The sequence below is a fragment of the Alligator sinensis genome, unplaced genomic scaffold, assembly GCF_000455745.1.
Source record: "Alligator sinensis unplaced genomic scaffold, ASM45574v1 scaffold84_2, whole genome shotgun sequence".
Lineage (NCBI taxonomy): Eukaryota > Metazoa > Chordata > Crocodylia > Alligatoridae > Alligator > Alligator sinensis.
Window position 1 is genome coordinate 306,762 of NW_005842247.1, and position 22,373 is coordinate 329,134.

Sequence of the window (22,373 nt, forward strand, 5' to 3'; positions counted from 1 at the left end):
CAAAAAAAAAAAAAAGGCTATTATCAAATATTAGTTTTGGCTGTCTTGGTTTTTGGTCAGATTTTTACATATAGGTCATGTCTACACATTGCTTTGTTAGTGCTTCTTTTTGGTAATACTAAAGCATGGCACAGTATGGGTAGTTACTGCGCTGTGTGTGTAGTGCATGGTTAGATACCACCACTACATTGCTGATATGGTGAGCTGTACTGGGGAGTGCATTGCTATGGCATTGTAGCTGGTGACCACGTGTAGACCCCTGTGATCGTTAAGTTGCCATAGAGCACTGTACGGCTATGTAGTGCATCGCTAAATCGCCATAGGGCAATGTATAGATGCACCCATATAATGGAAAGACAGCCGACAGGATTAAGTAGTAGATGATTATACCGTGCAGGTAATGGAGATGAAGGCTTTGTTGTTAATTTAAATAGCATAAGGTATTAAATTGGTTAGGGACACTTATTTTTATTTTTTTTTAATTATGGTAAGGAATGCCATATTAATTGTGTATTCATATATAACCTGCTAAAAGCATAACACTTTAACAACTTAGATAGTAAAGCCAGCTTCACCTTTTGGCAGAGGAAAAGATTTATGTGCTTAATGTAAATTTTTAAATTACTACAAAAAATTTTTCTAGTTCATGTTGAAACAGTGCTGCCATATATTTTCCAACATTCTTTTTACAGATCCACTAACTTCACCAAATTCATCCTTGTTTAATGACTTCGCTGCCCTCAGTCTATCTCAGAGGAGGAAGGTAGGTAACACTTAATCCTTTGAAAATGGTATATTCCGAAGTTCTCAAAGGATAGAGCTTGGGTAATTATCAAGTGTAGATGGCTTTATGTAGGTCTGATTATTTTGATATCACACTGGGTATGGCCGCACAAACACATTATTGCGAGGTAACTTAAGCTGTGATTTTTACAGAAGGTTCAGATGTGGTGGTACATGCTCTTTCATTGAGGAATAAACTACTTTGCATTTATCATTTGAAAAGGTTGTATATACAGGCAGTTGTTATAGAGTAGTTGATAAACTATGAATTCACATCTTAGCTTATCTCATGGTGGCATTTTGCTTGCCCATACTATTTGTGTTAATATTTCATTACATTAATTAGCAGATTCTGAAATAGCATCTATGACAGACCAGCTTGCTGCTGCTAATGTGAAATATTACAGGCACACTTTCAAACTGAGTTCACAAGAGTTCTGAATGTGTATGACAAGGACCTGCTCCTTGAACTCTAAAATAAACTGTTTTTATTATGCTGACACCTGTTCCTTCTGTGCTTTTGTCGCACCAGGATTCTGCAATAAGCTTTTCAAATGTGGGAATGGTCCTCAACCCAAAACTGATTCATGCAGATTTCATTAGGCTGAAATATGTGAAAGTCAACAGTATCAGCAGGAGGCTTGTCTGTAATCTGTGATTACACCAGAGTTTCTTTTGGTTCTGTGAGCTGTGACTTAGTTAAGAAGGCATTCCAGCTTGTCCCAACAGTGGGCAGATTTTACTTTCACTGACTAGTTTCATGTCTTTTTTTCTTACTCTCAAGTCACCCACATAAACCTGAACTTCCCCCAACTCAGCAGTGCACTGTCTTGCAAGCACGCTACTTCAGTATGCTTGTGATTTCTCGTGTAGCTCTAACCATGTACTGGAAGTTGTGGGTCCTATGAATAATTGCTGCAGGTAAGGATTGAAGTCAAAACTACCTACCATAATTGGCCAACCAAATGAGTGTTCCTTGAAATTTAAAATGCTTTCACCATATGTAAATCACCTAATATTATTGAATACAACGTGGCATGAATAATGTTTTAAAATTGTCCTACTCCTTAATGCCAGCTGTGATGCATATTAAATTTGATTTAAAATGATGAATAAAAATAATTCATTGTCTTCACCTTCTGAAAGTGGCAAAACTGAAAATATGCACGTATGTGCAGATGTACATGTGCACACTATAGAGAAGGAGTGCACCACCATATATAGGAAAATTATGGAGAAGAATGGCTGTAATGCTATGTTAACTCAATGCAAGTCGGTTAAAAAATCTTCTTTTGTTAGTGTCCTTCAGGATGTAATGTTTCAAGTAAAAACTACATTGGATTGGCATAAATGGCCAGTTTATTCCTATTTTCCCAAACAAAAATAAATCTCTAGTCACAAAATATATTGACAGACAAGAGTTAAACCAATTAACCTGACTCATAATTCAATTTTACCATTAATTTTGGTACTTCTGTTATTTGGAACACAACATTTAAAAAGCTTTGTGAAACTATACATTGTTTTGAAGTGAAGAAAAATTTTGCATAGTGCACTTCTATCTTTGGTGCCCAGTGACTTTAAATATTCAGAGAATAAATGCAGTTTATGCTGTGGTTTAAGAAAATTTTCAAATATTTTATAGATGCATTTCAATATTATTAGTGTGTAGTTCTTTTTTCAGCAAATAAGTTGTTAAAATTATGCGTCTTTTGAAAGTGAAAATACCAAATTTTTTGAGGAATTTAAACAAGGGTTCCATAGATCTTTAAAGGTTTAGAGTTTCAATACACGTATCTGGACAATATCTCCAAGTCTTTGTCAAGAACCCTACGTTTTTAGAGTTTTGTTTGTCTTGGCAGCTGTTTTGGGACACTTGTCTAAAACCAGCATTTCCTGCCTTATTTTTGACTTGGAAGATTGACTTCAAACTATTACTGCTGGCCTTGTTAAAGAAGAAATTGCTTTGCAAATATTATTGAAATGTTCAGAATAGCTTTTAAAACCTTTGAGGCTTTTTCAGAACGGAATATTTGTGTTGTATTGAGCCTGTAAAGATTTCTAGAAATTAGTTAAATTAAATACCCAACTTAAGCATTGAAGTTTGGACTTTATCCAATCTTAAAATAAGATAAGTATTGTCTTTATCTTGGTGACTTTACTAATCTGAGAGTTGTTAAACAGTAGGCAATCCTTTACCTCTTATGAACAGCATTACTTGATCTCAGTAAACCAAGTTAGTGATGAATTTGGTCACAACCCCAGTGTTTCTCCAGAAGGCTATCTAGGTATTCAAAAAGCAAGGAAATTCATAATTATTTCGTGTACTCTTAATATTTTGGATTAAAATAGCCAGTTAGCTTTAAAACAACTCCCACAAAGTGAAAGAACAAGTTTGAAGATTGTATAAATTGCCTTCAATTGCCCTTTATTAAATGCATACTCGACTTAATTAGAGTTATTTGTTAGAATGAATAAAACTCTTCCCTAGAACTTTAATTTCAGTACATTTTAAGATTGCAAATTTAAATTATATTAAAAATGAAAACAGTCTGAATTTTTTTGGAGATAAACTTCATCTGAAAGGTGTCCGTCCCAAACTTCTCTAGATATGCTTGCCTGACACAAACTTCAATTAAGTAAGTAGGTACCTGAAAAATTAACCTAGCACTTTTCTTTAAATAACAAGCTACATTATGCAAATAAGATGCAAGCCTCATGATGCCAAAAGCCAGGTTTAGAATTAGACTAACGTTCTGTCTTCAATGTTGCTATACTGTGATCCTTCTAATATACATAATAATGTTTTGTTAAGGATGAAGTGCCATTCTGAATTTGGATTTTTTTGCCTTTTAAAAATTATCTCAACACTAATATTTTGAAATACATGGTCTCTCTTAGAAAAATACTTTGCCTTTAAATACTCTCAGCTAGGAAAACTTCTGATTCATTTGATTCCTCTGGTAAGCTGTTGTAAGAATTTATAAAATATGCAATAGTGCAGTGGATTAGAATCAGTGCTTCTATAAGGGGATGGCAGTTTCTTTCTTTAAAGAAATCAAGCAACACTGTTTATGTAAACTGGCTCTGAGACTGTTGCCATCAATCCAGACTAATGGTTACCACAACTTTTTTAAATTGGTCAGCCTGGCAGAGCAGCATTCTCTGATTTCTGCATCCCTCCTCCCCCTGCGTTATACATTTATTCATACCTTCAAACCCACTGGAACTGAACTCTCCTCAAAGGTTCCCAATGTTTTTCTTTGTTTTTTAATTTCCATTTGGTAATGCTTTTTGGGTCATAACTAGAGAAGGGTTCTAAGGCAGTGACGACTGATGCGAGGTTTGTAACGAGCGTCTTATTTGGGGGAGTATTTGGCCATAACAGGATGCTTCTGTGTGCCGCCTGTATTATTGTCTTCATGTGTACCACAAGCAATTTTGCCTTGGATGACTAGAAGCCAAAACCAAAAGACTGCGAAGTGGAAAAAAATGCAGATGGAATTATCTGGATTGAAATGCATCTGAAACAAGCTGCTTCTTTGGTACATGTTCCAGTTTTATTCCTTAGCTTCTCCACTGTGAATCATGTTTTCTGCTTGAGGATTCCAAGATTCCTCTAAAATGTCAGTGCTTCTCTAAATGAGACCTAACTTCCACTTTTCCCCTGCTCATCCTGTATTTCTATAACTGTTCACAGAAGTCATGTATTCAGCTCCTCTGTTCTTACCATGCCCTATATAGCCTTCCTCTGGTATGCACACAGCTTTGTTGGTACCATTATGCACGTGAGTCTGTAGGCATTGAGCATTCTGGCTCTAATCCACTAAAAAGCTAAAGTGCCTTCTTAACTTGAAGCTAGTGACTTCTTCATGACCTGATGAAGAATGTCTTTTATTCAAAAGCTTGTCTAACTCTATCCTAGCTATGCAGTTGGTCCAATAAAAGAACACCCTAAGAAATCCTTACCTCTCTCAATTCCTGGACCATCACAGCTACAACATCATTCTTATACTACCTATAATTAAATATGTACCTCATTGCTTTACTGAAGTGGGACCAGCAGTTTGTAGGATATAACTCTTTAGTAGCAAGCATTTGCCTGGGAATTTTGATTTTGATTTTTTTTCATTAAAAAAGCACCCTTTGTCTTGAGCTTAAATAAAGTATTCCTAAATTGTCAATATTAGTTTATCAGTATTTAAGCTGTATTTCACACAACTCTATTTGTAGAAGTATACAGATTGTACAGTCTAAGCACTTAATAGTAAAATTTAAGTGACTTTAGCCCTTCTACTTTATGCATATGCATTACAATAATTGTTTAAGATTACGTACCATTTAAGTATTTCTTCAGTTCTTAAAAAAGGAACGTCCTGTACATTTTTTCATAATTTTATTTATTGTTATAGACCTATTACTTCACTGTTCTTTCTTTGGTTTCATACTAGTGTAACTTCATGAAATCAATAATTAAAGAAGGAAAACTTACAGGCTTGATCCTGTGTATTTTTAACTTCTAAAAGGTAAATGACTTAATCCTTCACAGAAGAGCAAGAATACTGTTTTAATCCAAAAAGTGCAAGTTTGTTTAGAAGTATGTATTTAACCATTCTTGTGTGTCTTATGTTGTATGTCAAATTCAGGTTGAGATTATAAAATAATTTATTTTACTCCCATAAGAGTGTATTCCATCCTTGCTGGAAAGATGCAATAAAATACAATCTAATATGTTCCTTGAAATTTTGTCCTGACCCTTACTAATACAGATCCTTCTGCAATTTAGTGTGATACTTAAGTCATTCTGTAGTCATAGGGCTGGCTACACCATGGGGGTTTTTTTCTTTTTTTGTTTTTGGGGGGGTGTTGCTTTTTTGGTTGGTTGAGTCCACCCAATGAGATTGTAAAGGCTCATGCCTTTATCTGTCATGGGGTAGTATCTTGGAATTCTCCCACTTTTTCAGACCAGTTCAGGTCCTTGCATGATCCTCTCTACAGGGATGTATGACCAGTGAGACTGTTTCATCTTCTGAATAAAATACTGCAGTTTACGAGGTCTGTTAGTCAAAGTTTTAGAGGAAACTTTATTTCAAAACTAGAAGTAGCTTTTAGGCATATTTATTCTTATCTAATTTTAAGCACTTCTAATAAGCTAAGCAAGATATACAGGAGAAGAACAAAGTCTATTTGCTTGTATAGAAAAAAGGAGTTCTTGGGACCTAGTCTAGTGCCAACTTATTTTTATAGTCTCTGTCCATCCCTAGTCATCCTACCTTCATAGAAGCTAGAATGTGTGATTTTTTTTTTTTTTTTTTTTTTTTTTCCCCCCCGCCCCCCACCAACACCCCTTCCTTGTTCTTCTTTCCAACTGGTATAATGCTTGGTGGTCCTCCTTACACAACTCAAAAATAAAGTCCTCCTTTTTGCCTCAAACTAGCTTTTTTCCAGTCAGCCAGCCAGGCAGTCTGGGAGGATGCCATGTTTGTCAGGTACCCTTAAGAGCTTGCAGTTTCTGACGCTACTTTTGATGGGAATGTGATGAAGCTATTTTTCTCTCTTTTGATATTTTTCCACCATACTATTTTAATACATTCAGAACATAAATTACTACTTAGGCAGATAAACAGTCATTACTGAAGTCTTTACTGGAAATGCCACATCTGTGTCACCATGCGCTGTAAATTGCAGGTGTGTGGCTGCAGGGAAGACTTAAGGCTGTTCCCAGACTGAATTTTTCTTTCAGTCATGAAGCTTTTTCTTCTGACACATCATCCTAGTATCATAAAAACATATTTAAAGCAATCATGTAAACTATTTGATTATTGTTGCAAGAATCTAGGAAACAAGATTATCTTCATAGAGAGGGACTAAATATTCAAATGATATAGTTCATTTTTACTATCAAGAAAATAAACTTAACTTCAAGGTGTGTGTCCAGACTGTGACACTGTCTGGTCTTCATTTTATAATTTAAAGAAATTACTGCTACATCCTAAATTTTTTTTTAGTGTCTTAAATTTGGTGTATTTATTAATAATCATATCTGACTTAGTATTTTTTTTCCAGATATAGCCTGGTTTATGGGTTGGTAGGCATCCTACACTGTTTCATGGAACTAAACTAATCCAACATTTTATTACAGAAATTGGTATGATTTATGTTAATGAAAAAACATTTATTTTACTGTTGTTTTTATACCTCTCTTTTGAAAGATCGTTTTCTAGAATATGAATGCTTTAGACCTAATGTACTCTTAATAAGCTATGTTTTTTTAAAAATCAGTTTGATTTGTGCTGCTGTTGGTAAATCCAATATAAATAAATGCAATATATTTGACGACCAGCATATCAAAGGGATTAAAATAATGAAGATATGTATTTTGGGATTTTATTTTACGAGCTTTTTCAGCCTTCATCTCAACCAGCTGCATAGCCTTCAGTGTAGATCAAGGCTTAAGGCAATTAAATATAAATCTAACCTTGTAACCTAACGTCAAGGTGCCTTTGCCAATTTTTGCAAACTTTCACTGTTCCTGTGTCAAATATGTGCGATATGTTGCATAAAAATGACATGCTATAAACTCTTCCTGTGCAATCCTTAAACTTTGAATACACAGTAATAGAATATCATTCAAATTGAAGTTGGTAGGAAATTATTATGTTGTTGGGAATTAGTGTTATTATTACACATTAGTATATCTTGTAATGCATATGCATAAGAGCTGAGTAAAGGCTGCATATACATTTTTAAACTTATTCCCTCTAGATTGGGTGTTTCATTATGTGAATTTAATATTTTTCAGTATTTGTATGCAATCTTTATACAAGAGAAATGATGAATTACTTTTCCTAAATTTTTATAATTAAAAAAAAAAAAATTAAACTACACATCCAAATTCCATAATCTGGAGCTGTTTGTTTGCACACAATCCAGATGGTACAGTAGAAGTACATGAGATGCCAGCCTGAAGAATTTTGCAGTTGGATAATACACTTTGACTCCTCAGAATACATATTTACACATGGTACTTTTTGCCATATCTTAAACCCTCTCTACAGTAAAGTTTTGTTGATATAGCTGTGCCAGAAAAAAACTTCCTTTGAAATTGATATAATTTCTTTCACTTGCAAAGCTGGAATAGTTTGTGTGTATAAGTGTGTCTGTATTAGGGATTTTTCCAGTACACTAGATCAGACCCCCTAGTCAACATAAATAGGGTTGAAAACTTGTGTATGGAGGTCTTCCTTAGTCTTTGCAGATCCTGGAAGGTCTAAAAAGCCTTAATCTATGCATTTGTTAAATCCACTGTAGTAACTGTAAGATGCAGCTTGCAGTTCAAAACAACTTGCACTCCCATAACTGTCTCTGCTTCTTAAAAGACAGACTATTGCCTAACTATTGAACCTTTTTTTTGCTCAGCCTGTTCCAGAAATCCTTTTTTAGCTAATGAAAATCTCACCTCAAATGCTGGAAACATCACTTTCATTTAAACATAAGACAAGAGGAAGACCTACACCAAACTAATGAAAACTTTACGTCCATTAGTGACATTGCAAATGTCATCCTTTTCCCTCAGTTCAGTGGAGTTTTGGAGTGTTTAAAAAAAAAACTCAACAAAGCAGCATACAAAACAAATTCTCTAACTGCTGAGCTTTAATCTATGTGCTTGAACTCCTTTCACCACATTCCACTTACTCCACAAGTTTTTGTAAAGTGTCTGTCGGTCTCCTGTTGAGCTGGGAACATTTTCTAACAATGTCCTTAAATGCCCTTCTTCCTCTGTTGCCTGATGCAGCTTAAGATGAAACATGCCTGCATGGCAAATCATATGAGGAAAGGCTGAGAGGGGACTTAGTAGCAGCTTACCTCTACATCAGGGGAGTACATCAGGGGCTTGGCGAATAACTGTTTACTAGGGCACCCTTGGGGAAAAATAGGAGTAATGCTGACAAACTCCTGGAAGGCTGTTTGAGGCTCAACATTAGGAAAAACTACTTCACAACTAGGGTGTTTGGACTGTGGAATAAGCTACCTCCAGAGGTGGTACAGTCGCCTACCATGGAAATCTTCAAGAGGAGATTGGACGGTTGCCTTGCTGGGGTCACCTGACCCCAGTTGTCTTTCTGGCTTGGTGCAGGGGCCTGGACCCAATGATCTTCTGAGGTCCCTTCCAGCCTTACAATCTATGAAACTGTTAAACTTGATCTTTTTTTCCCCATTAAGTGAGGTAAAATCAAGCCAGAACACTGCTTCTAGCATTCATAAACTGGAGTGAAGAGATGGTACAAAGGTATCATTTGATTTCACTGGTTACAGCAAAACACAAAGGGTGGGAGGGAGTGTTTCTTGGTTTGAAACCAAAACCACGTGGCTGCGTCCCCACATGCAGACTCGTGCAGTTTGTGGTACCACAAACCACGCATGCAGGAAACTAAAACATGCCCCATGCTGCAAACGTGTAGTGCGGGGGCAAAATTTGCTACAAGGATTTTAGCTAGCTGCTAGTGGCCCTACCAGCGGATCAGGGCAGGGAGCTGGGACCTGCCCCTCCTCTGCAGCTCTTTCCAAGTCCCGTGCCTCTGATCTGGGAGCCAGGGCCAGAAGCTTCCTGCTGCCAGGTCAGGGGGACATTGTCCCTGCCCCAGCAGCAGGCAGCCCTGGGACCAAGAGACCGCTGTCTTCTGGCCCTGGTGCTCCCTGCCAGCCCCTGGGATAGTGGCAGGGGCCCATTGCAGGGCTGTAGGGAACTGGGAGAAAATCTTCTCCCTGATCCTTGCATGTATAGACACCTACCCAAAAACCCTTACTCGCTGCGTCTACATATGACGTTACATCACTAGCAATGTGCTACAGCAACGTAGCATCTGCAGGCAAGACCCATAATGCCGCTATGGCGCCACAGTGATACACTCCTCTGTTATAGCATGTCGTTATGGCGATATACTCCCTAAAAATAACCATGTGCAGCACATGCGGAGCAGTACTGGCTGTTACTACGCCGTCTTTTAGTACTGCCACTAAATGATGGCACAGTAACAACATTGCCATAGCAACACGTGTAGATGTGGCTGCCATGCAGTAGCTTACTCTGCAGTAAATCTAGGTTTGAGTAAATACATGTGTAAACTCACCCAGTGTCCTGCAAAAAGCACACATGCAGAGTTGTGTGCTAGAGCACAAATATATGCCACTACTATTTGTACTGTTGCAGGCACATTTGGATGCAGCCTGTGTGGCTTTATAGATCCACATCGTCAACCTGACTTTTCATCTGAAAGAGACAGAAATAGGACAGGACAGCTTTCTTTTCCACATGCTTGTCACGTAAAATAAAGACATTGCTTTCTATATAAACTTTAGCTAATTTAAGTAGTTTTTAATCGTACTTTTTTGTAAAATGCATTGGTAATCCAGTTTTATGCCAAGAATGCCCCTGAGTACCGATATTATTTTATCCTTACCCTTTCCATATATGAAATATATGGAAAGGCACTTTCCATAATATATGAAAAGTACCTTTTCATATATTATGGAGGATCATAGTAATACTGTGCATCTAAAAAGTATTGTGCCTTTCCGTTTAGCTAATGCATCGCATCTGTTGGAGGGAAATACAAAAGTGGGAGTGGCTGTTCTGGAGGAAGGAGGGGTGTTATAAATATACCAGGCTACTAGCTGTTAAGAGTGCAGTTGTGAACTGGAGGAGGTAATAAGTTGTCACTTGTATTCAACTGTCAGTTTTCAAAACATAGTACAGGCAGTCCTTGACTTACAGCTTTTCAAGTTACAATGTTTCGCACTTACAACCTTTATAAATTGACGCCCTGTTTCAACTTTATGATGTCAGTTTCAGTTTACAACATTCAATCCAATGCAACGCCATGCCAGCGAACAAGTTAGCTGCGTTGCTCATCTCCTTGGAGAACATCTGTCCAAACTTCCTTGGACACTTTCATTAAGAACGCAGACAAGACTCCAGAAAAACCTGCATCCAAGACACTAGCCAAGAACCCTTCAAAAAGCCCAACCAAAGCCTTTCAAAAAGTCTAGCAAAGTCATCTCAAAGAAGTCCTTCCAAATCAATATGATTGCTATTTACAATATAAATACATTAATGTAGCTATATTATTCATCTATAATTGATTGAGTACAACATTCTGGGGTATTTTTAGTGAAAATAGGGTATTGGGCCGTGGCCATTTATAACATTGTTTCTTATGAGAAAATTGGTTCCAAGTTGCAACGTTTCAACTTGAGACGTGGTTTTCAGGAACTGATTATGTCATAAGTCTAAGGACTGCCTGTATAGCAAAAACTGGTTCTGTCCTAGTAGATTAATCATGAAGCTGAATGGTTTTAACCTTCTCTTTCATAATTTGTCAGTGTTAATCTCAACTCAAATACCATGTTACTCCCGTTCTGGAGTTTTGTTTACCCCACCACCTCCTCCCTCCAAAAAAAAAAAGGGTTACAGTAAAAATAAATAAATAAATAAATAAAACCCCAAAGCATTTCTGAACTGATTTTCTTGAATAGTATACTTCATTTTGTTCCTGTAATCAGCTGTTATTTCCTGGATTCCCAATTCTCCATAATCCAGTATTTGACCTGATTTAAATTAGATGGTAAGATCCTTGTAGCAAGAAATTTTTTTCCCAACTTTAAAGTGTAATCTGTGCACACCAATGGTGATAGACCTATTTATGCAAATTAGTAAGTCTTTCCACATAAAGTAAACTCTTGGAGTTTGGATTATCCACAGTTTCCTATATAATAAAGATCCTAAATTTCCCTTAGGCAAAGCACATCTACGTTTTTCTCAGCCGCAGGGTTCATGACTCGGTTTGCAGTTTTAAGTGTGGCAGAGTTGGAACAGTTTGGACAGTTAATAGATCCGCTGTCAGGAAGTTTATATTGAAAGGGAGCTAAATAATAGTTTGCAAAGGCAGACTCCAGAAGATTTTGTGGAAGCCATGCTTGTTTGGCCCTTCTCATCTGTTCCAGTAGTCCGGTGTATTTCTTGCTAGGTATGATACTGCTTCTAATAATTTGCTTTAGTCATTGCACAGTATCAAAATATCAGATGCCCTAAAAATTAGTCAGCATAACTATCTGTACAGTTCTTTTAAAAAAAAAAGTCTGTTTCTGAAAAAATCTTTACTTGATGGAATCTGTCTAGCAGACACTTGCTGCACTCATCCAAAGGGGGTTTGCCTCTGCCCCACTTTCCAATTTCCAGTTTGTGTTTTTACTAACCAGATTGTCACCGTTTCCTTGGCAAGCCCGCCTTCCAGAGAAAAGATGGTCCTCGGTAGCCCTGGAGGTCCCTAGAGTCTCAGAATGGATGCTTTATTTTTAACTTTAGATCATAGGAAGAGAACTGAACTGGGAGTTAATTTTACTTTCTTCTGTGGACGAGGGGAGAGAATATAGTGATTGTGGACTGCTTAATTTGATTTCTCAGTTTATTTGCTAAACTGACCCATCTCTACTAACAGAAACTCTTCCTTGCTGCTACTACCTGTAAGCTGATCCACCACTTAACCACAATATCTTTGCATCAATACAATAGTTTGTAGGTAAATGTGGTATATTTTGGAAATCGTTTCTATTCTTTATTAAAATGTTGCCAGGGATTTTATATTTTACTATGTTTTGGAAGTCTTGAGTTAGAGTAGAATGTGCAGCAAGCTCCCGAGTCACCCAAATGCTTATGAATATTTTTCCTCTAGTGTCAAATGAAGTTTAATCTTGGGTACTTGCCTTTTAATTCCTGGGTTTTGACAGGACGACTGGTAGTAAGGGCTTATCAATTCAGACTTGTTTAGATTCACATTGTTTAGTGGCAGAGAATTAGCCATGTTCTTCTTTTGTTCTGTTTTGTTTTTCTGGTTTTATTTTTTGTGATTTGGGGAGGTAGGATTGTGCCCCCTTTATGAAGCCGGAATTCAGTTGTTGTGCTGCCTTGGCATCTCAATCTCATAAAAGAAGCTGTTTTCCACTGCAAAATGTTTGGCTCAGTTCCTCTTTTGTTTTAGTTCTCCCTTTCAAAATATTTATAGATCAACTTTCATTTTGAAGGATTCAAAATCCTTTCATAAACATGAGTGAACTTCAACATTAAATGCAGTCTGTTGAGGTGGAAAATAGACAGCTGCTGCCTAACAGATGACGAGAACAGTGAGGAGGAGGTAGAAATGTTAGTAAAGGCATTGAGACTGATCCTTGCTAAGAGGTAAAATGTCCAGTATCCTTGGAGAGAAGATTAAATACTGCTTTTTAAGTCCTACCCAAAACTCCCCAAGGGCAAATAGTCTACCTTAGCAGAAATCAAACCATGACAGATAATGTGTAGCAATACTGTTTCTGTTTGAAATATTGAAAACCACTTGATTGTTTAAATTGGTTTGAGTTTCTTTCCTTTTTTCTTTCCCTTAGATAATTAATTCTTAGCTTTACTGTAATCACGTTGTGCTCTGAATGTGGAAAGACTGTACACCTTTTCCATCGTGCAGCTTATTATATTCCCACTGTAAGTACTTCAAGAGAGACTGCAAAAGCTAGTTATACTTTCCGTTGTACCCCAGGAATTCTAATTAATCTTTAAACAACTTTGACCCTTAATTATTAAGTCATTAAGTTTGCATCTTTTGTTTCTTACTCTTAACTAATTTGGGCTATTGCCTACAAAAGTCAGTCATAGATGTGCAGCAGACAAAATTTGCTGTTAGTCAGCCATTCAGTAGTGGCTTAGACTAATGACTAAATTTTCACCATCACTTATCTCTCAGGTGTATCTCCTGTTCATTGTTTCCTTTTGAAGTCGTTCTGTAATGGTCTGTTTATTTTATTGTACTGATGAATCATTCAGATTTTAGTGCAACTGATTTAAGTAGGTTTCTGTATGCAGGTAAGTTTTAAGTCTACATCTTATGGTTATCATGTTATCAGTTGATGACGACTCTATGAGCAGAACTATATTCTTGCTGTGAAATGTCAGAGTTTATACTAAAAAATCTAAAAAGATAGTAACAAAAACCTAGCAGGGTTGAGCCACACGTTAAGTAGCTCCCATCTCTGGAGTTGTTACAATAACATATTTCAGTATAACAGTCATGGTCATCTGATTCTAATCTATTTCAGATTTCATTATTCAATTACTAATCAAAACCATTAGAATGTTGTAATTTGCTTTTACTATAAACCTGTCTTGGGAGAGGAAACCAAAATATTCTATCCTTTGTGATATGTATGTGAAATACTTTAAAATAGATCAGTTGTCTTTTTTTTCTCTTTATCATTAGGATTTTACTACAGCAGTACATCCTTTGGTCATTCTGCAAGTTCTACAGCAGATTCTTGACAAAATCCTAAACGTTTTATGTTCTTCATTCAGGCAAGAGTCAATAACCTTTTATCTATACTAGGGAGAGGCTTCTGACAGCATTTTAAAATTTCTCCGTGGCTTAGGTGAGATGTTTTAATTGGTGTTCACTAGATGCTGGTGGCCAAGTATCCACATTAAAGCCTGGAATCAGAAGCATGGGAGTTAATTCCCAAGTATGTATAGTCTTACTGAAGAAGCCAAAGTCATATATACTCCAAAATTCTTCTGATATTTTTCTCCTTGGTAGGACACACTGGTTTGACAGCGTGGTGAAGTTAAGACAACCTTTGTCCTTTGCCTCCTCCTTGGTTAAAAGCCTTTATAATCTCCAGGTTCTTTTAATTTAAATGCTTTTGAAAGGTCTCTAAGTTCTCAGTTTGAGGAACAAATGTTATATCTATTGTAAAGGGACAACTACCTATTGCATGTTCAGTTTTGAAAAGCATGTTTCATTTTTTTCATGAAGCTGGTTTCATTTATTCTTTCATCATCTTTCTTGTTCGCCTTCACCTAGGAAGGTAGTTAGAAATAGTCTTCTAAATATTCATTTGGACAGACATAATTTTTGCTTAGTTGCTTGTGTTCACCTGTAAATAAGTTCTTTCTCTTCTTATGCTTAAACTTTTTTTAAACAAATACCCTATGCTTTTTGGTAAAAGTATTACAACTTTTTTTTTTTTCTTAAATCCTTTTCCTAAAGTTAATTCTCTGTTCGATGGAAGTTTTTGCCCCTTCCCAAGGGAAGTGGCAAGAGTTCAGTATCACAATGTGATTGAAGGTATGTGCTATCAAGGCATATGAATTGGAAGGCACCATGGATTTCTAAGACCTTTGAGTTTGTCCTGCTATGAAGATGTCTCCTTGGTGAGATAGAAACACAGAAGTATCAATGGAAGAGTTTTGTAAAACGTTCCTCTCCCCCACCCCCCCAATTTTTTATGAAACAGCAGACACTATGCACAGATTTCAGTGGTTGACTTCTGTTGCTTACAAATGTGTGACCTTCCCTTAGTCTGTTTCTCCCTCTTGAAGCATTATTAGTTAGAACCCAATAGTCGGGATTGAAGGGAAACAGTCTCAGAGAAATTTTACTTGCAAATTGTTTCCTATTCCACCAATCCAGAGATTATTCTATGGTATACTACCTATTTCAGCTTAGTTTTAGACTGAGGGATGTTAGGAGTGGCCTGGTTTCTCTCCTTCTTTTTCGTAGCCAAGGAAGTATCGTCTGGGGATGCTGGAGGAGAGGATAGTTCCGGTGGGATCAAAAGCACGAAAATCAAAGAACACTATTGGCTGTCTGGCTGACAGGTGTAAAACAGGAGTGCCCATCAATATGGTTTGGTGGAACAGAGTCACAGAAAACAATTTACAGGTAAAATTATTTTTTATTAGTCACTTTTTCAATACCTTGGATGCTTTATTTTCAGTTTTGGAAAATGTTAGAAAGTTATCCCAAGTAGAGGTTGGAACTGGACTCATAGTTTACATAGTGAAATAAGTATAGTAGCTCCCAGGAAAAGTGACTCTGTGTGGCATTTTAGTGTCCTTGCCCACCCTTCCTATTTAGTGCATTTGTTTTGTTATGTTGTTATTTTTTGAGGTGGAAAGCATACAAGTATCTTAAAAGTTAAAAGTAAGACGTATCATTTATGGCAAGAGATGTTTCTTAAAAAAAACCCCCATCAAAATATCTAATAGAATGCTTAAGTACCCGATATAGATAGCTTCTTTTTTTTTTCCTTTGGAAGAGTCTAAATTTTATGATTATCTTGTGCATTTAAATGATCAGTTTTCAATTTGCACCGAGTCTTTTTTTCTCTATTGCCTTTAAATTTACTTTATAAGAGGATAATGTGCTCAAAGTTGAAAATGATTTGTTTGATTCAAATGAATGCTTAGTCTTGCAGGGTGAGTGGCATAAACCAGAGAACTTTTAAAGAGGGGTTTAGAATGGAACGGTCATGTTGACCTTAGCTATGTTATTATTCTTGTTATTACTTAGGAACTTATACACAGCATTTCTCTTAAAGAGCAACCAGTCCATCTTCCGGTAATGTGTGATATTTGTTTTCCAATTTGGGCTAGGAAGACCAAGATACTTGCTTGGGACCAGGCAGTGGATCAGTGGTAAAGCTAAAATCGGAGTTCTGTAGATATTGCATAATTTTTTCCACCCACTAAACTTAAGTAGTATGGTTGCTGGGGGCACACACCTCACAAGGTTTATTAGTGCTAACACCTATGTGCAAGTAATAGCAAATTGGTAGAACACCAATCTCCAAACTCAGCAGGACCTGGAGAGGTCAGGAAGAGTTATCAGCTGCTGCTTCTCTGTTCTGCTTGCCATCTGTGCTGTTTTCATTCATGCTCCCCTCTGCGCAGCTTGAAGGTACAGAAAAATAGAGTTTCTACAGATTGGAAAGGCAAAAGACTTCAGACACAAATCTTCTGACCAAGATACAGCTGCCCTTTCTAAAATTGCTTGTCCTAAACTATACTCAAGTGGGGTTGGTGTTACATCTTCCATAGCACTTGATTCTTTGTGAGATTGAAATGGGAGTGGTTTGGGCCTTTAGCAACAGGAAGGAAACTTGGATGATATAAGGAACAAAATTTCATGAATCCAAATTTGCATTGTACCTGCTGCATGATTTAATTAGTATCCTGTATAAGACATGAGTTTCTATTTAATACAGCCTAATTCGGAAGTCTTGTTTGAAGATACAGGATTTAAAAGCACATGCATGGAAGAATGGAAAAAAGTTACAAATGCAGAGGCAAGAAAGCATGAAAAAAAATGGGAAAAGAAGACGACAACCCATGGAAAATGTATCAAATGGGGAAATCAGTAGAAAGAGACTGTATGTACATTGTGGGAGCAAGGTTACCTGTAGAGCCTTCTGGGTAGAGACGTGAAACTGAATTACAGCTTTAAAATTCATGAGAAAAATATTCTACCTCTTACCTACTTCTAGGGGTTGATCTGGTGGGGGAGAGGGAGTGTGGTGGTGCCTTTGCACCTTGCCCTTCTCCCCACTTCAATTCCTCCTCCACCACTGCTGTTCCCAGGAGCTAAGAGCCCAATCTTGCTAGAGTTGAGTTGCCTGGCCTGTCTTCCACAGCCAGATGGGCAGCCAAGGGCAGCTGCCATTTCCTGCCACCGTCAGAGGCCAGGCGGGGACCCAATCCTGACCACACATCCCCTTTCCAAAATCCTGGCTCCACAACTGTATATTTTTAAAGCTTTGAACTTGTGGGTGGCAATTATTTCTCTTTGTTTGCAGAAATTGAAGAGCGAGTTATGCTTTTTAAAATAAAAGCATTAAATGTAAAATTGCAAAAAAACAGTAGTAATTAGGAAAGTTTGGTATCTGAAGCTACCTTTAAATATAAAGTAACAGTTTAAAGGGGACACTAAGGTGCATGGTTGACAGCCCAGAAGTCACAAGTTCAAGGCCGTAGCAGAAGCGTTCATGGCATGGTGTGTCAGATTCCAACAAGTCTGCCAATTCTGCTAGATACCTTGTCGCAAGGACACAAAAAAGGAAGGAAAGGAAAGCACTTAGAAGCCATAGCTCAGGTTGGTTTTGAATTTCTAACTTAGCATGTACATATTCCACAAATAAGATTGGGTCATTTAGTAACATTTTGAAATACACTATTTAGAAATACATTTGGGCTAGGGACAAAAATTACACACAAACTGGTTTAAGTGATTGGAAACTGGTTTAAACCTGTAACGGAACAGAAGTTCAGTGTACATAAACTGCTTTCAAAATGGCCAAAACCAAATTGAAAATAAACTTTTTTGGATGCAGTATCAGATTTAACAGATTTAGGTCATCCCAGGATGTTTTGCAGCCCTGGGCTATGCTGTCTGCTCCAGTGGAGCCTGACTGCCTCACCCCTCTGCTACGTCCATCAGGCCATAGGGACGGAGAGGGGGCAGACCCCTCTAGCCAGGATCTACACAGCATGTGGGGGCGGGGATAGCTCCTGTGGTGTGGGCTTTTTGACCCTCAGTGGCCCTCCCCCTTCCTAGCTGCTGATTGCTTCAGTAGCTGTCACAGAAAGGAGGGAGAAGTCCTCCCAACTGGGTGCCTGCCCATGCAGCCCAGCATAGAGACACCTAAGAGCTGGGGGGCTTCCCTCCCACCCCAGCTCGGGGCAGCCCCAGAGAGCTCAGTGGAATTCTTCCCCTCCTGAGCCCCAGGGCGTCTTGCCTTAGCTGCTGCAAATCTCGGGGATAGCTCGGAGCAGCTGTAGGGAGGGAGATTCTTTTGTTCCTCTGCAGCTGGTTTTGCCTGGGGTGCTGCAAGTCTGAGGCAAAACTATTTTCAAGGGAGTGGAAGAATTTCCCTCTGTTCTCTTAGGCTCTCCTTGAGATTTGCAGCAGCCAAGGAAAGCAGCCCTAGGGTTCCCGAGGGGAAAGAATTCCCCTCAGCTCCCTGGGGCTGCACTGGGCTAGGGGAAAGACCCCCAAGGTGGGAGCTCCCTAGTGTCCTCAAGCTGGCTTGAATGGGCAGGTACTTGGGCAGGGGGCAGTGGCAACATGTAGGGGGTGTACAGGGGTGCATGTGCACCCCCTGAGAGCGCTGATACACCCCCTGATGGCAGCATTCTCGGGTGGGGGGACAAGCGAAAGCACTGGTCCCTCCCCCCCTATCCCCCGAGCACGGTGGCCAGAGTGTGCCAGGAGAAGCAGTCCTCCTGTGGCCGATCCCGCTGACCCAGAAGCGCCAGCGGTGCACCGCTGCCAGTTGTGGGTCAGTGGGATCAGCTGTGAAGGGACCTCCCCCTGAGTCGCTGATTGTCCCCTGGGGGGGGCAAGTGCAGCTGGGAAGGGGGCATGGGGGAATTCTGCTCAGCTCCCCAGGGTGGCCTGGGGTGGGGAACCCAGGCTGGGAGAGGCTCCCCCAGGGTGGGCCAGCACCTGAACAGAGGGCTCCTTAACCCCCTGTGGGGGGACAGCAGAGGGTTCTGGGTATGTACTGTGGAGCCAGCTGGGGACACTTGGCTAGGCTGGCAATAGCCAGCAGACTGGGAGACTTGCTCTAGTACCCCTGTCTACTGGTCTGGGTTAGTGCAGGCCTCCCCTGCCTTTCCCAAATGAAAACTGAAAGTCAGTTCAGTTGGTTATCAGTTCAACCTACGCAGCTTAGAGGAAGCTGCCTAGGTTGAATCAATTCTGCCTCCAGTTTTTTGGCTGTCTGTACTTAGCCTCGCAGGTTTGAAAATAGTATATAGACCAGGTCTAGAATAATGACAGTAAGAACTAGTGAGTAGTTAGGGCAGTTAAGGCTTACTAGAAAAGTTGAAAGCCTCTCCTGAATCTAAAATTATTTGTTTTAACCTTTTAATTGCCAGGAGAAGCTCATAATAGCAAATTTAAGTAATGAAAATATAGGATGCCGGGGGAAAAAGGTATTATGCTAAGGTGACACATGCATTCTGATAGATGTAGCATTTATATTCGCATGTTGAAGATGCAAGGCTGTTGAAGATCAGCAGTTACAGATCAGCAGTTACTAAAAGGAGACTAAGATAATGTTTCAGTCTTACAGTTGGCTTATAAGTTTTTGCTAGGTTATAAGGTTCACATTCTTGTTTAAAGGACTGTACATTTAAAAACATTATTTAGAATGTGGAAAGAGGTTTCATTTTATTTGGGAAATGAATACAGGGCATCAGTGTTTTGCTGTGGTCAGAAAAGTGGCTGAAATGTAACAAAACCTTATTTGTAAAATACACCTTTGAACATATAAGCATCAGTTATATTTTATGCTCTCTTTTCTCAATGCAAGCATTGCAGAGGTAACACAGCTGGGGGAAAGTGACCTGAATTAAGTTCTTTCTCGCTATCAAAAGTATTACTACGTTTGCTTTTTTGGGGTTAAATTCCACCTTCAGGGTATGAACACACAACTCTCTTTACTCTGGACTATTCTTAATTTATTCCAAAGACAGTTACTTTAATGTATGAGTCTTGTGTATGCTGCCATGGTTTGTTTCATTCCAGGGTGGTGCCTGTTCAGTACAAACCAGTTTCCCTGCCACCTAGTGGCCAGTTGCTATAATCACACCTATTTTGGGCAGCCTGCTGGGAGAGATGGTTGTGTCTACTTACTCCCTACCCCTACTGCAGAGAAAACTCCACTGCAAATTACTCTGGAGTAAAAGTGTTGTGCAAGACGCCTAATGCTACTTTATTTAAATTCACTTTTATACATACAGTAAATAAGGCATGTTATTATGTGATCACACTCTGCACATTGCAGATGTATTAAATACTGGTTTTGTATACCTTTATAAAAGTACAGGTTTAAATTTGTAGATCGATTAGAGCTACATAAATAATCATATAGGGTTTTTGTAAGGGAGACTTGTTGGCATAAAATGCGTTTTGGACAAGAAGTAGTTTGTTTTGTCTTTTTTTTACTTGACATTTTATTTGAGCCATTTTGTTTTGGAAACGTGGAAATGAAATGTTTGACTCTTGAAAATCCTTAGTTGTTTGGCCAAAACTATTTGTTTAATTCACAATGAATTTGGAAAATAGATTTGCTTATATCTTTGGTTGACCCAAAACTGTTTTTTGACAAATAATGACCAACAAAATCTGTTACCTCTAATCAGATTAACTAGAAATTATCCAAAAGAACAGCAGTTTAATTCTAATATGGTGGTTATCTAAAATGAAATTAGTAGAATTTATTAATGTAGTAGATTTGCTGATGGTTGCCATTAACCGGATTTAAGAGGGCAAAAATGGGAAAACAAGGAAGGGACAGATGTTTTTGTGTTTAAAGTCCCCAAGCTACCTCCAATCTCTAGCTAGCTGCTCTGACATTCCAGAATGTATCTTTCCTTGATGTCATAGTTATTAAGAACCCCAACTAGACTAGAATAGCACTGTATAGTGGTTTGAGTGAGTGAAGTTCATTCTGTAGCTCATCCGTCAGGTTTTTTTTTAAATTCTTGTCTATTTTGGAATAGAAAAGCCATTTTGAAAACTATGATGTAAAACTAGAAAAAGGGAGAGGGAAAGAACTGCCTCTGAATAGGTTGGATACAGTTTGGTGGTGGTTTTTGTGACATTACAGGATTATGCAGCAATTTAGGATGTCAGATCAGATCAGCATGACTTTGGAGGCGCAGGAGAACATAAAAAGAAAACAAAAAGGCTTGTCTCTAGTCTTTAGCCTGGTAAGTATTTTGGCACATATTTATGAAATAAATAAAATGTAATTGCTTTGGGTTTTGACTTTGATCTGGTAGGAAACTCTTTGAGAAGATCATCAAGGAGCACATCTGTGATAGGCCGGCATCAGGGATGATGCTCAAGGGCAACCAGCACGGTTCATTAGGGGCAGGTCATGTCAGACCAACCTGATTGCCTTTTACGATCAGGTCACAAAAGCACTGGATGCAGGTGTCGCTGTGGATGTAGTCTTTCTGGACTTCAGCAAGGCCTTTGACACTGTCGACCACCCCATCCTCATTAAAAAACTAGGCGACTGTGGCATCGATGCCTACACGGTCAGATGGATTGCTAATTGGCTGAAGGGTCGTACTCAGAGGGTGGTGGTGGATGGGTCATATTCGACCTGGGGGGAAGTCAGCAGTGGAGTCCCCCAGGGCTTGGTCTTTGGGCCCGCACTGTTCAATTTCTTTATCAGCGATTTGGACGATGGGGTGAAAAACAACCTGTTCAAATTTGCTGATGATACCAAAATTTGGGGTGAGGTGGGCACGCTAGTAGGGAGGGAAAGACTGCAGAAAGACCTGGATAGGTTGCAGGGGTGGGCTAACAAAAACAGGATGCGTTTCAATACGGACAAGTGCAGGGTGCTGCACTTGGGCAGTAGTAACCGGCAGCACACTTTTTTTTATAAGATGAGAAACTCCCTTCTTGAGAGCACGGAGGCAGAAAGGGATTTTGGAGTCATCGTTGACTCCAAGATGAACATGGGCCGACAATGCGAGGTCACGGTCGGCAGGGCTTACCTAACCTTACCGTGCATCCACAGGTGCATCTCAGGTAGGTCCAAGGAGGTGATCCTCCCCCTCTATGCAACACTGGTCAGACCACGGCTGGAGTACTGTGTCCAGTTGTGGGTGGCCCCCCTCAAGAGGGATGTGGACAACATTGAGAGGGTCAAGAGGAGGGCCACCTGCATGATCCAGGGACAGCAGGGCA

General features: G+C 38.9%; 1 protein-coding gene across 1 annotated transcript in view; it reads left to right on the plus strand.

The window, feature by feature from the left end:
* The window catches only part of PAN3 (poly(A) specific ribonuclease subunit PAN3), a 126,230-nt gene that overhangs the window by 35,756 nt on the left and 68,101 nt on the right, over nt 1-22,373 (plus strand). Inside the window, 2 exon segments of the mRNA XM_006027488.3 lie at nt 693-763; nt 15,384-15,545. Of these exon segments, the coding sequence (XP_006027550.2) occupies nt 693-763; nt 15,384-15,545 (233 nt within the window).